The sequence below is a fragment of the Saccopteryx leptura genome, chromosome 4 (assembly GCF_036850995.1).
Source record: "Saccopteryx leptura isolate mSacLep1 chromosome 4, mSacLep1_pri_phased_curated, whole genome shotgun sequence".
NCBI lineage: Eukaryota > Metazoa > Chordata > Mammalia > Chiroptera > Emballonuridae > Saccopteryx > Saccopteryx leptura.
This window is the reverse complement of record NC_089506.1, coordinates 39,298,066-39,312,342: the sequence shown is the minus strand read 5'-3', so window position 1 is coordinate 39,312,342 and position 14,277 is coordinate 39,298,066. Positions and strand designations below refer to the sequence as shown.

The 14,277-nt window shown below is 47.2% G+C and overlaps 1 protein-coding gene, 1 long non-coding RNA gene and 1 other non-coding gene across 3 annotated transcripts in view; 1 reads left to right on the top strand and 2 right to left on the bottom strand.

The window, feature by feature from the left end:
• Window positions 1–4,273, bottom strand: part of IRS2 (insulin receptor substrate 2) — a 28,936-nt gene extending 24,663 nt beyond the window's left edge. The window contains exon 1 of the mRNA XM_066380567.1: window positions 143–4,273. Within this exon, the coding sequence (XP_066236664.1) occupies window positions 143–4,136 (3,994 nt within the window). The 5' untranslated portion in view covers window positions 4,137–4,273. The remainder of the gene's footprint in view (window positions 1–142) is intronic.
• Window positions 4,274–4,907: 634 nt separating this feature from the next.
• LOC136404096 (uncharacterized) lies at window positions 4,908–12,189 on the top strand. The gene is made up of 3 exons (XR_010751230.1): window positions 4,908–5,997; window positions 10,063–10,112; window positions 11,982–12,189. It is a non-coding gene; the product is annotated as an uncharacterized lncRNA (long non-coding RNA).
• A 557-nt stretch (window positions 12,190–12,746) lies between these two features.
• LOC136404654 (U6 spliceosomal RNA) lies at window positions 12,747–12,858 on the bottom strand. The gene has a single exon (XR_010751372.1). It is a non-coding gene; the product is annotated as a U6 spliceosomal RNA (small nuclear RNA).
• Window positions 12,859–14,277: the final 1,419 nt, after the last annotated feature.

Sequence of the window (14,277 nt, the reverse complement as noted above, 5' to 3'; positions counted from 1 at the left end):
CTAAAAGTAAAACAAACCAAGAAGTTGGGTGCAATATTTCGGCATTTAGGTCAAGGTACCAAAAATGGGGAGAGGAATGAATCTACAGATGCCCCCCCCCACTTTCCCACCCTTCCACCAGCCAGAGGGCGAAGGGCCTCACCTTTCACAATGGTGGCCTCCTTCAGGTGATGAGACAAGAAGTCAATGCTGGCATAGGTGTTGGAGGGCAGGGCTCCAGGACCTGGCCCCCCACACACCCCTCCGGCGCTGCTGGTCCCCACAGTGCTGATGAGACCCCCGAGGCTACGGGTCCGGCCCCAGGTGCTCTTATCACTTGGTTGCTGATGTGAGTGTTGCTGCGGGGACGGGGACAGCCCTGGCTCATCCCTCACATCAATGGCAATGTAGTTGAGGCCATTTTGGAAGCCGGCAGAGGTCTCCCTGCGCATCGGAGAGCCGCTACCCCCAGGGCAGCCAATCAGACCCCCAGATTGACTCGGTGTCCATGGCCGAGCCTGCTGGGGGAGCGGTGGCTGCAACTGGCGGGAGGACGTAGTTAGCTCGTCGCCCCCACCACCGATACCTCCTTCGCTGCTTTTCCTGAGAGAGACATTTTCCACTGAGGCCGAGTTGTGGCGCTTCGGGTTGTGGGCGAAGGACGGAGACACAGGAGTCACAGTGGTGGTTGAGGAAAAGGTCTCAGAGCTGTGGCGGCGGCGGCCACCCTGGGGGTCTGCACGGATGACCTTGGCACCCCGGTGGGGGTCTGGGGGCTGGCCAGCCTGCAGAAAGGCCTCGACCCCAGACACCTGATCCATGAGACTCAGCCTCTTCATGCCAGACGTGGGGCTGGTCATGCGGGCACCTTCCGGCTTTGAGGGGGCCACGATGGGTTGTGGCGGGGTGGCAGCCACGCCAAAGGCCATCTCGGTGTAGTCACCATTATCCCCAGTCCCCGAGGACGAAGAGGAGGCAGCGCTGGGGCCCTGGGATGTGGATGGAGGAGGCAGGCGGTACAGCTCCCCTGGGGGTGGTGGGGGAGGTGGCTGAGGCTGTGAAGAGTTGGAGGAAGAGGAGGGGGCGGCAGGTCGCGGGGGCAGTGGCGGGTACCGGGAGGAGGTCTCAGGGGACAGAAGGGCATCCAAAGAGCCCACTGCATCCCCACTCTGGGTACCAGGCTTGGGTGACTTGGGTGAACTGAAGTCGAGGTTCATGTAGTCAGAGAGCGGGGATCGCTGCCGACTGTCGCTGCTCGTGCCTGGGGTGCCAGAGCCCAAGGATGAGGCTGGGCTGCTGGCAGACAGCAGCGAGGAGGACGAAGCCGCCGAAGCCAGCAGCGGCTGGGCGGGTGGTGATAAGCGCGCTCCCCCCTCGCCGAAGTCAATATTGATGTATTCGCCAGGACTCTTGGGCTCTGGCGGCAGAGGGTACTCATGCATGCTAGGCAGGGTCTGAATCCCTTCCAGGGACAGGCGCGTAGGCCTCACTGCCCGGCCACGCTGATTGAGGAAGCCCTCTGGGCGGCCACTGCCGCTGCCACTTAGCCTCCCTGGCGAAGGCACTACGGAGTGAGGAGACTGGGTGTGGCCGCCCCCACCAACCCCAGCTACGAAAACGCTGGCGGACTTCGTAGTCCCCACACTGGCCTGAGGCTCCAGCCTCTCCTCTTCCAGGATGCGCCCCACCGGGGAGCTCATGAGCACATACTGGTCATGGTCCCCATTACAGGAATAGGGAGCCTTGTATGAGCGGGGCAAGGAGCTGTAGCAGAAGCCAGGGACGCCCCTGAGCACCTCTCCACCGCCATGCAAGGCTGCAGAGAAGAAGTCGGGTGGGGTTCCCGAGGTGCCCGCGTCACTGGGGGACATATTGAGGTAGTCCCCGTTGGGAAGCAGCTTGCTGTCGGTGTTCTCCATGGGCAGCTTGGGGCCACACCACATGCGCATGTATCCACTGTCCTCGACAGAGACTTCGGTGGGGGAGTTGGCCTTGTAGCTGGCCCCATTCACTGGAAAGGCCCTGCTTGAAGCATTGGCGGGTGCTGACACTGCAGGTCCCGTGGGGGGCAAGGCTGCAGCAGCAGCTCGTGGCTGCAAGATCTGCTTGGGGGCAGACACGCTGGTAGGACTCATGGGCATGTAGTCGTCACTCCTACAGCTGCCGCTGCCACCGCCACCACCCAGGAGGGCCGCGCCAGGGGTCATGGGCATGTAACCATCGTCTGTGCCCAGGTTACTGCTGGAGCTCCTATGGGACCCAATCTCAATGTCGCAGTAGTCCTCAGGATAAGGGTGGTAGGCCACTCGGGGAGAAGACGTGGGGCAGGATGGGCAGAGGCGACCCGAGCTGCCAGAGAAGGAGGCCCGCATCAGGGTGTATTCATCCAGGGATGCAGAGGAGGGCTGGGGCACTTGGCGCTGCCGGGCAGGTGTGGTCAGGGAGTAAGTCCTCTTCCTCAGCCCTCGGTCCAAGTCCTGAGCTCCATCCCCTGAGACTCGACGGTGGTAAGGTCGGCCACAGTGGCTCAGGGGCCTGTCCATGGTCATGTACCCGTATAGCTCGCTCCCACTCCCGTCCCTGGCCGGGGGTGTCTCAGCGATGGACTCAGGCGTGTTGCTTCTGTGGCTGCAGAAGGCTCTCAGGTCCCCAGGGCTGGAGCCATACTCATCCAGGGACATGAAGCCGGGATCGCTAGGGGAACCAGAGGCTGAGGCGCTGCCACTGGAAGGCCGCTGACCCGCGTGGTAATGCAAGGGATGCTGCAGGTGTGGGTGCGGGCCCGGAGGCAGCGGGTAGGAGCCGGAGCCATGCCCGCTGCTAGACGACAGGCTGCCTGGGCTGGTGGCTGCAGGGGGCGAGTGCGCCACGGGCATGGACATAGAGCGGCTGTGTTGCAGGGCGCCCCCTGCCGGCGCCAGCGTCACCTTGCTCGCGCGGCTGCCGCAGCCGCCGCTCAGAGTGTGCGAGCGGCTCAGGGGCGCGCGCACCGGCCCGGGGCTCAGAGGGCTCCCTGCCACCGACACTGGCCTGCCGCCCGCTGCCCCAGTCCCTGCTGCCGCGCCGCCATCGCCCTCGCTGGCCGTGCGCACCCGGCATGAGCTGCATTTGGTGGCCGGCGGGGTGGCAGCCAGGCTGTCGGTGCGTGAGCGGCGCACCAGGCCCGTCTGGCTGGGGGGCAGGTTGACGAGGTGATGGTGGCGGCGAGCGCCTGGGACGCTGATGGGGTGTGTGGCCGACGAGCCCGACGACTGGCTTTTGCTGCGCGGCCGGAATTCAAAGAGCTCCTTGAGTGCCTTCATGGCCTCCAGGATGGTCTCATGGATGTTCTGGGCCACCACCGAGTCGTCGGCCTGCATCCACAGCTCGCCAGGGCCGGTGACAGCCGAGCGCCCCACCTCGATGAAGAAGAAGCTGTCCGAGTGGCCACAACGGCGGATGTTCATGAGCTGCAGTGTCACCGACGGCTGCTCACAGTTCAGCTTCACAAAGCCAATGGTGCGCGCGGACAGGCACAGGCGGTATACGCCTGTCAGGTTCTTGCTCTGGCCCAGGCCCTTGGGCTTCAGGTTTACCTGCCACACCTCGCGGTAGGCGGTCGTGGAGGGCGCCACCAGCCCGTAGTTTTCATCGGCGCCGGCCGAGCCGCCCAAGGCGCCGGGCAAGGAGGCACTGCAGGACCCGGCGGTGACGGCGGCCGAGTCGCCCGCACTAGCGCGGCCCTCACTGACCAGGTCGGTGAGCGCGCGGTACCAGCCCTCCTGCTCCTGCTCGTTCTCGGCCGCCACGGCGAAGTACTCGTCCTTGGTGTAGAGGGCGATCAGGTACTTGTGCTTGGCGTCGGCGCGCTTGTTGATGTTCAGACAGCAGTCCAGAGAGATGACCCGCTTCGGGGCGCCCGCCTTGCTCCGCCACTTCTTCTCGCTCTCGTAGTACTCGAGCCGCGGCGGCTGCGGCGCCCGACCACCGCCCGCCGTCGCCTCCTCGCCGCTCGCGCCGGGCCCGCGCAGCACGAAGAAGCGCTTGTGGCCGTGTTTCTGCTTGCGCAGGTAGCCGCACTTGCGCACGCTGTTGTTGTTGTTGTTGTTGTTGTTATTGAGGTTGGGGCCGTCGCCGCCCGCCGGCCCGGGGGGTCCGTGCAGGGGCGGGCTCGCCATCGCGGGCACTTCAGGCCGCGCTGCCCAGCCCGGCGCCAAGGGGCTCAGGGGGTAGCAGAGGGGGCGCGGGTGCGGGCAGCTCCCTCCACCCCTGCTCGCCCTCTCGAGCCCGCGCCCCTTGGGCCAAGGAGGTGGGGAACGTTCGGGGAGGCCCGCGGGGGCCGGCACTCGGCAGCGGTGCAGAGCCCACTGAGCTCCGGGGCCCCAGGGGATGCCCGGCGCCGGCGGTGGCCGCCCCCTGGCCCGGCTGCCTGCGGCCGCTGCCTCCCAGGCTCTCGGGCGGCGCCTGGGGACTCGCTGGCTGGTCGGAGAGTCGGGGTCCCCGAGCCGAGGGGCCGAGCCTAAGGCTCGCGGGGCCGCAGCAGTCCCGCCGCCGCACCGCGCTCGGTAGTGCCGGGGTGCGCCTGAGCACTCGGGGTCCGCGTCGCTGCCGGGGCTGCTAGTGCTGCTGCTGCTGCTGCCAACGGCGACCCGGGCTTGTCGCGGTCCCCGCCGCACAGTGAGTAACACATCGCGCACCGAGTGACTGAACTAAGAAGAGCAAAACAACATGTGACTCGGCGTTACGCAGGCACACACGGAGCGGCCGCCCCGCCCCGTCGCCCGCATTGGCGCCGAGCCCCCCGACGGACGGCGCGCGCGGCCAATGAGAACAAGGCACCGGGGGAGAAGCTCGCGCACCCCCGCCCCGCCCCCCTTTCTCCCCGGGCTGTGTTTCCCGCCGTCCCCGCCCTCTCCCGCGGAGGCCGGGGCCCGGACGGGGTGGGGGCCGGCCCGAGCCTCATTAATCAGAGGCTCGTTGTGGATGCCGGCGGAGGAGATGCCACCCAGGGCGGGAAAAGGGGCGCGCAGAAGGGGCGGCGGCCAGCGGCCGCGGGGAGGGCCTTTCCCTCCTGCCTTTGACTCAATTAATTGGGCTTGTAGCTTCCGCGGGTGTGGGGTCGGAAGAAGAGATACTGCAGGGGGCGGGGGCCAGTGGCGATCGAGGCCCGAGACCGCCTGGGCGGGGGGGTGCTGGGATTAGGGAACGGGGCGGTAGCCCCACTTTCCGGCCCCTCATCGCTCTGCCACCACAGCACTCGCGGGGGGCTAGAAGGGGTGATGAACTCGGCTGCCCTCTCGTAATCCCCTTCCACCAACACACACACTGAAGCGAGCGGATCCGGCGCCCGGGCTCAGGGTGGGCGCGCGCCGCCCGTAGCGGCGGGTTTGCGCCTGGGTGGTTCCCTGGTGCCCCGCCGGCGGCTTGTTTACGAGCATCACATTAGTCACCGATGAGCTCTAGATCGATAGTAGCTTCGTACCCCTTCCTGGAAGGATAGCGGGGCTGCGGGAGGGGGCGCGGCTACCCCAACTCCGGGCCACGCTGGTCGCGGGTGGCTCCCAGCGTCCTACCCGCCCGGGGGTGTCCTTCCTCCGCCCCCGGGTCGTGGGCTTTTTCAGCACCCCGGGCGTCATCAGCACCATTTACTTGTCAGGGTCTCAAGAAGTTGAAATCGTTTGTTAGGGATGTAATAGGAGAAAGAGAAGGAGGACGACAGGCGTAGAAAAATGCAGTTTCTATAGTGCCGGGAAGAGGGCGGGCTCCAGCGAGAAAACAGCCTCGGGAGTCGGGTCCCCGCGGCGGGGGGCACCCCTCCCACCAGGCCCTGCGCACCCAGCGCCCGGGCGCAGGAGATGGGCGGCTCCAGACCTGTGCGTCCTTACCAGGCAGCGACTGCTACGTTGAAGATGCCCTTGAATAAGTACTTCGCATTGTTTTTTACATCTGCGTGGCTTTTGTGACTTTCATACTCGATTACAAATAAGGACCCATACAATGGCTTCTCCTAAATGACATAAGTGAGGGCTTCTGGTGAAGGTGGGAGTTCCTGGGTGAGATCCTAGCGGGTTCTGGGTCTTGCAGAAACTAAGAAAAGCTAACAAAACAAACCCTTGTCTTAAAAAAAAAAAAATTGTGTGTCTTTATGAAATAATTTGAAACAATAATGTTGGCTATTCTTTATTAAGCCCTGGAAGTTTGCCTTTGAATGTCCTCTGTGGTATATGTCTTTATTTTATTAAATGCAATGAAATCTTGAAAATAACTGAAGATTGTAATTTATGAAAGGTTGATATATTTTAACATATTTGTAAGAATGTAACTTAAAGATTCTGCTAATTAATATTATATGCCAGGAGAACCCTACTTTCACAAAGATTATAGCGTTTTTATTTATTTTTTTACCATGTATACAGTTATGGGTAGCATACATTTGGGAAGAATAATCAGTGAGGCAAATATAATAGAATTTGCTCAAACAAGTATATTTGAAGTTGCACCTCCATTTTAAACCAAGCTTTTAAAAATACCTCTAGGAATGCCGTTTTTATGTGTGTGTGTGTGTGTGTGTGTGTGTATGTATGAATTTGTGTATATGTGTGTATCTATAGGTATGTTAATGTATGGGAATGTATATGTGTATCTGTCCATGTGTGATCATGTGTGTGTGTGGGGGGGGGGGAACCACCTTTATGGACATTATACTGTGGTTTTTTTATTCTTTTTAGATCCTGTTGCTCTTTCTATGTTAACAAATGTTGCCTAGCGATAAGTCTACTCAGATGAAGGGATTATGCGATTCAGTTTTGTTGGCTTTGTGATGATTTACATCCCACCTTTTAAAGGATGTAAACATGCCTGCCTATACCTTCAGTACCACTAACTGACAGTGATCATGGCACAACCTCTTTTCAGCCTCAGGCAATAATGACTTCTTCTGAAAAAAGTATCTTTTGTAATTGTTTCATGTTTTTCATTTTGATTTTGACTTTAATACAAAAATTAGATTGAATATTATATTTATTGAATATTTACTTGCTGTGTCCATCAAGTTGTTAACAGTGTCATCTTAGGATTGTTTTTTACCTTAGTTCTGTTCTAACGTAAAATGCCCGTATTTAGGTTAAGATGTCAGAAGCTCTAAGTTGGCAGTTTGCACTTTCCTCAGGTACTGCCCCAGGCACCAGTTAGGGGCAGAAAAGGGAAGGGCGAAGAATTATCACCTGCATCAGCGGCATTCTCACACAAGATCACAAACCTACAGCAAAACTGCAAACTGATTGTCATTCTGAAGTCTTAGAACCTCTAAATACAATTTCTATTTTCAGTAAGAAGTCGGTTCATTAAACTGTAATTAGAAATATCCCAGTCTTTCTCATCAACGAAGGAACTTGTTGTCTTTCTCCCTTTCTATTGCCAAATAAGCTATTTATTTCTTTAAAGATTGTTCGACACCTTGTGATTCTCCAACTGTTCTCCCATACTTTTCAGCAAAAGTCAGCTAACAACATCTGCCAACCTGCTCTCCACACAGGGCTGGGTACTGCTTGTGTGGCCTGTTGCCAGCCAACAGCGTGGATGAAATTTTTTCTCATGGTCCAAGATCTTTCATTGGAAGGAAGTTCTCTTTCCTTTCATGGATAACAAAATGGCCATAGCTCTTAGCCAGGAGTGCTTTGTTTTGTTTTGTTAGTTTTGCACAAAATTGTATGCAATAACTCTTTTATTAAAACAAAAAGTTCTTTTTGGAATAGTTTAACTACCTTTCACAAAATAGTACATTGTATTAAAATGTAGGTGTAAAAATGTATCAAAATGCATATTACTACTAATAGTAAGCATCATTTATACTCTTGCATTTCATATAAGAAAGGCATGTGTAGGAGAAGAAAAGTAGATACATCAGTGCTTAAGGTTTTTTTCTTTGTAATTCATAACCCTGTAACTATTTGACAGTATTTTCTATGTAAAGGAACTCCGCCTAAAGACTGACTAAGGAGATTATTAAGGGAAATACTATATGACCAGTTAAAATAACTTTAAATAAAAATGTATTTTATTTTAAAAGGTATAGATTTTAACTTCAGAGATTTATGTCAGAGGATATATTTGTCTTTTGAAAGAATGGCAACATTTCATCACATTTTGCTTTATAAATAATGTATTTGAGTAGCTCATTTAATATACTTCCCTTTCTCTGATGAATGAATCATTCAGAGACAGACTTTTCCTCATCTAGGATTCAGAAGACTTCCTACATTGTAGTGGTTAGTTTTTTTCCCCCCACAAATATATTTGCTAATATGCTTCAACTGAAATTTCACAAGAATTTTGTAACTTGTTAATTCCGAGTAACAGAATGCTTTATATGAGAGAATGTAACTGTTGTTTGGGTCATTTATTATCTATGTATGACATTCCAAATGTCTAAAAAGATTAGAGTTTGTTAATAGATTGTATCAGTTCCTTGGAAATTGTAAAGACTTTCTACTTTAGTATTAATTTTGGTCAATAAAAATAACTGATACATTTCAAATAGTCTCTTTCTTAAATATTCATTTAGGGAGGAAGGAATTTCTAAAATAACGGAATATTTTAGGTGCATAAACGGTAGAGCAAACTACTATAACTTGCAATAAAAATTTTTCTGTAAAGTCTAAATGGAATTAATAGTGTTTTTAAAGAATACTAATTCTGTAGGCAGAAACTAACCCAATATTCAAAAAACATTTTCATTTTCAGTATAATTATGTTGAAGAAATTTAAACAGCCAATTACAAAGTGACTGCAGTTAGTAACTTAAAATTCTCACTAATTCTTCCCTAGATTTTGTTGTGTTTGAATTTTGAAAACGTATATCTATATTTAAAAATAATCTCCCAAAGCCTTCCCATGTTTGAAATGAAATTTTACGTTACTGACTATGTGACATTACTGAATTATACAAAACAAAAGGGTTCCTTCTTGGAACATCCCTCTTCCTTGGAATGCTGGCCCTATAATCGCTCATGATTTGCATGGATAAATTGATGTCTTGTATAGTGCTTGCTGTTAGTATTCTAGCTACTGGGTTAAAACATTTGTTTGTTGTTGTTGTTTTCTATCAGAGCAGAATGCAATTGTCTGCCTCCCAATCTGTAGATGACAGAAGAAAGAGTCTCTAAAATGACACAGCTCTATTTTCCAGGAGAGGGAGGGGGGCTGAGCAGTGAGGATGGCTGGTGGTGTCCTTGAACAGAGAGCAAATGTTAGGAAGGGGAAAGATCAGTCCCTGCTCATTGATCTCACTGTTTGTTCTAGGAGCAAGCTTTCACCCTGTTTTTCTAAAACTGCTCAGAAGGTAAATAGGACATGAGCCACCCTTTTCACCAGATGCTCTAGTGTTTTGTGGAACTGAATTATAGTCAGAAATCTTCCACTTTTCTGCAGTTCACGTGCTGTTTCCAGGCTTGCCTTTGAGTCTGTTTTTGAGTTGTTTTGAAATCTAACCCAAAGATAACGAAGGAAATGTGACCGCTCTTGTGAATGCTGCCACCAACTGGCAATGTTTCTTCCCAAGGCAGAGCCCGGCTCTCCTGCCAGTTGTCACAGCCAGAGTTGTGGCTGCTTTGGTAAAAACTTGGTTACAACCTAATATAATTTTCTTTCTTTTTCCTTTTTTTTTTTTTTTGCACAAATCTTTAAACAAGTTGATAGAAACAATTTGAGATAAAACAAAAAAGCATTGACAATGAGTCACTAAGGGCAGTGTCAGGTGACAAATGAGGCATAGATACATTAGTAAGTTTAAGAACTTATTTTTTACAATTGGGTTAAGTATCAAGCTAATATGTTCAAATTTTCTAATACATTTTATATCTTAATTTGCATATGTACTTACCAAGAACAACAGTTGTATAAAAATGTATATTAATGTTTGTCTAAGATTTTAGAAAACTAGCCAACAAAAAAAAAAACCAAACAAGAATCTAAACTTAGGATTGTTTTGGAATGTTTGCTATAGCAAACCTAAGAGTTACAATCAAGATTTGCTTGTCTTGCAGGTAAACAGTTTTTTTATATTTCTCCACTAAATTGGTCTATCAGTCTCATTTTTTTTTTTAGAATAAACCAAAGTCCCCTTAAGAGGTATTGAAAAACAAAATTTGAAAAAGGTATGGATGTGAAATAAAATATATATTTAAAACTATAAACAATAGACACATTTTAAACTATAATTAACAAAGAGTAGTTAATATATCAACTGCATCTATCTTTTATGATTAAATATTTGAATTTATGTACTCATGACTTATTTATCAACTCTAAATGTATGAATTCCATCTTCTTAATTGCTTGTGTCTCAGTCTTTAGGCAATGCAAATGATAGAGATATTCAGGTTAGTGATGGTATTTAGACCCACATTACCCAAATAGCTCAGAAGATCATGTATTTGTTATCACACATGTTTTTTCAGGGACCCTTATCTGGTGGTAGGAAAACAAAAGCTTGCCTACAAAATAGCAATAACAATAATAGCAATAACTAGTGAGAGTAGTTTACTTATGGAAGTTAAGGCATTTGATTCTTAACAGTCTATGGGATAAATAAAGAAATTGTATTTTTCTCCCATAATGCCAGTATTATAAACACATGATTCTAACACAACTGAGAATAGAACCTCGATTTTTTAAATTCCCCTACTGTGTAATCTTTACTAACCTGTCGTGTGAGTCCACATACAATGTTTAGGAAGCATGATTAACTATTTCCATATGCGTTATAATTGTTGTCCTGTTTAGAACACTTATAATACAAATGATACTAACTAAACTAAAGTAACTTGAAGAAATATGGATTAGTGAGGTTCACAAGATAACAAAGCAACAACTTGTGAAATTCAAGTAGATGCCACCTTTTGCCATTTCTGAGGACTGTTAAATGGAGATTTCAGTTTAGATAAACACATTCTAAGAATTACTACTGGAAGTGTAAACATCAGCCTGTGCATTTTGAAGTTTGTTAGTTCTTTACTAAGATGTCAGCCTATTTGCTAAAAGAGAAAAAGTAAGAATTACATTAAAATTTTCTTATAAATTACATTTTATACTGTCTTTTTAGGTAGTAAATAATAAGAATTGCAAAGTCATGTTTTCCATTTTATTGAAAAGCACACAGAAAATAAAATACATGAATATTTTGAGATGTGGTATTTATCTGTTTTTTATTTTGGTAAATGTGTACCTGATTTTAAAACTTCTACAAACTAAATTGTATTCCAATTTTGAAATAATACCCATATCCCTCACAGTATAAATTAAAAAGGAAATTAATAATGCAGTTTGTCATTGAGCTTCATTACTTTTTGGTTATAGAATAATAAAAAAGTAGGATTATCATATATTATGCAGATGAATTTTTTTGTCTTTCTCAATTCAAAATTCAAAAACCTGGAAACATTAAATTACTAAACCTGTGTTAAGTATATATTTGTTAAGTATCAGATTTATTTTAGGTATTATCTAGAACAGGTCTTTGTCCCTTGCATTTTCTATCTAAATATTGATAAGGCACCATTTTTCTTAAATTATTTATGTTTGAACAATTTCTTTTTCTTGTACCTTTTGTTACAATATTGTCACATATAATTTGGAAACAAAAATTGTTATGTGTTATTAGGACCAACATCTGGCATTTTTCTTGGATTTCTTAATGCTTGATTTTAATTCCTAGCATTGTTATGTTAGCCTTTTCTTACCAATAATACAGGGTAGATACAATGATTTTCATCTTTGAGCCTAGAAAGTTTCACAGAGTATCTTATAGTACACCATTAGTACGTATTCAGAAAAATATTAGGAAAAGATGATGTGAAAATTTAGTACTACAGAAAGAAGAACTGAACTTCATTTTGGTTAAATAGAACTAAGTTTTAATTAAAATTTTGTTTGCAGTTAGAGGAGAGGGGATAACATAAAAGATAAAGTGTGACAACTTTGAAATTAACTTTGCTTTAAATGTGTTTTTGTTTTATTGATGTTAGGTGTGGAGCAGCTAAGGTTTTCATTGATCTGCAAATGATCCTGAGGACTCTTTTCAGTACTGCAGCTTCCTGTGCTCTCTGGCACAGCCACGTGCTGTTAGACATGCTCAGTGAGCCCTACAGAAGCACCACCACAGTTCTTCAATTATTCAGTGCCCAGTTAGCGTCCATTTTTCATGATATTAATGTCCCTGTCATTCATTTCAAAACGTTCTTTAAATATAATGAAACTATTTGCTGTTCTGTCTCAATGCTGTCTTCTATTTTTTCCCCTTTAACTTCTTAAACAAGTTTACATTTTTACATTTCTCTCTTCTAAATGGTGTTTGCATTCTAACTCATTTCATAGAAGGGGGGAATACTTTTTAGTCTCTCCAAGTTTGTTTTCTGGATGGTATTCCTAGCCATGATTGGATTACAATTTCAAACATACTAATGCATAATTACAACATTTTAGTGATAATAACCAAGTGCCCCTTTTATAAATAAGACACATTCATTTAAGAACTATTAAGGGTGCTTAAACTCAGTGTGTGCTTTCAAAGTTATCAGGTGAATATTTCGCAGGGAATGAAATTGTAAATAAAGTCTCTAAATTTCATTTCATTGGAATTAGTTTTAATTAGTCAAACATCAGTAAGTCTATTTAGTCTATTTTTAGGTTAATTTTTTTAAAGCTGACGTTTTACACTACTGATCCTGCTTAGGTCTAGAGTACAAGAAATTATCTGCTTAGAATGGAATAATAGTGAGTAGATGGTTCCCAATAATGTGGTATGGTAGTAAAGTCATACTAAGTTCAAGATATATCTGCACAGGGGCTATGCTAATCTTCTCTGTATCATTCCAATTTTAGTATATGTGCTGAAAACAAAACAAATAGGCAGCCAACTAAATGGGAGATATTTGCAAGCAACAGCTCTGATAAAGGGTTAATATCCAAAATATATAAAGAACTCACAGAGCTCAGTAATAAACAAGCAAATAATCCAATTAAGAAATGAGGACAGTACCTGAATAGACAGACACTTCTCACAAGAGGATATACAAATAGCCAACAGATATATGAAAAGATGCTCATCATCTTCATTAGCTATTTGAGAAATGCAAATCAAAACTATAAAGAGGTACCAACTCATACCTGTTAGATTGGCTATTATCAACAAGACAGGTAACAAGTGTTGAAGAGGCTGTAGAGATAAAGAAACCCTCATTCACTGCTGGTGAGAATGCAAATTAGTACAAGCATTATGGAAGAAAATATGGTGGTTCCTTAAAAAATTGAGAATAGAACTACCATATGATACACCAATCCCTCTACTGGCTATCTACCTCAAAAACTCAAAAATATCAGTACATAAAGACACATGCATCCCCATGTTCATCACAGCATATTCACAGTGGTCAAGACATGGAAACAACCAAAGTGTCCCTCAATAGAGGATTGGATAAAGAAGATGTGGTACATATATACAATGGAATAGTACTCAGCCATAAAAAATGATGACAGTGTGCCATTTATGACAACATAGATGGACCCTGAGAACATTATACTGAGTGAAAATAAGTAAATCAGAAAAAGCTAAGAACTGTATGATTTCACACATAGATGGGACATAAAACTGAGACTCATGGACATAGATAAAAGTGAAGTGGTTACCAGGGGGAAGGGGATGTGCGAGAGAGGGAAGGGGGAGGTGTTGGGGGAAGGGTGGCAGGCATCCCCAAACTACGGCCGCAATGCGGCCCCCTGAGGCCATTTATTCAGCCCCCACTGCACTTCTGGAAGGGGCACCTCTTTCATTGGTGGTCAGTGAGAGGACCACTGTATTTGGCAGCCCTCCAATGGTCTGAGGGACAGTGAACTGGCCCCCTGTGTAAAAAGTTTGGAGACCCCGAGAGACAAATACAAGGTCACAGAAAATGATTTGACTTTGGGTGATGGGTATACCACATAATCAACAGTTCAAATAAAATTCAAAAACAGTTTCTAAATAAAATTTAAAAATTAAAAGCAAAACTATATATTTGATTCTATTAAATTTATCAACATGTTTCAAGCATCTATATTAAACAGTGTGTGTGGTCCTATAGACACCAAAATGCAAACCTACAACAGCCCATGGCTGCGCCAGCTGATGGGGAAGCCTTCCTTGGGTTTCTCCAGTTCCCAAATCTACTCACTGTTCTGCCATTCTAAGCAGATCTGACCTCTCAGATCCTATCGTGCCCTCAGGAAGCTCACAGTCCAGTGGGAAGAAAGGAACCTCTAGGCAAAGAGCCAAATAAAGTGCTA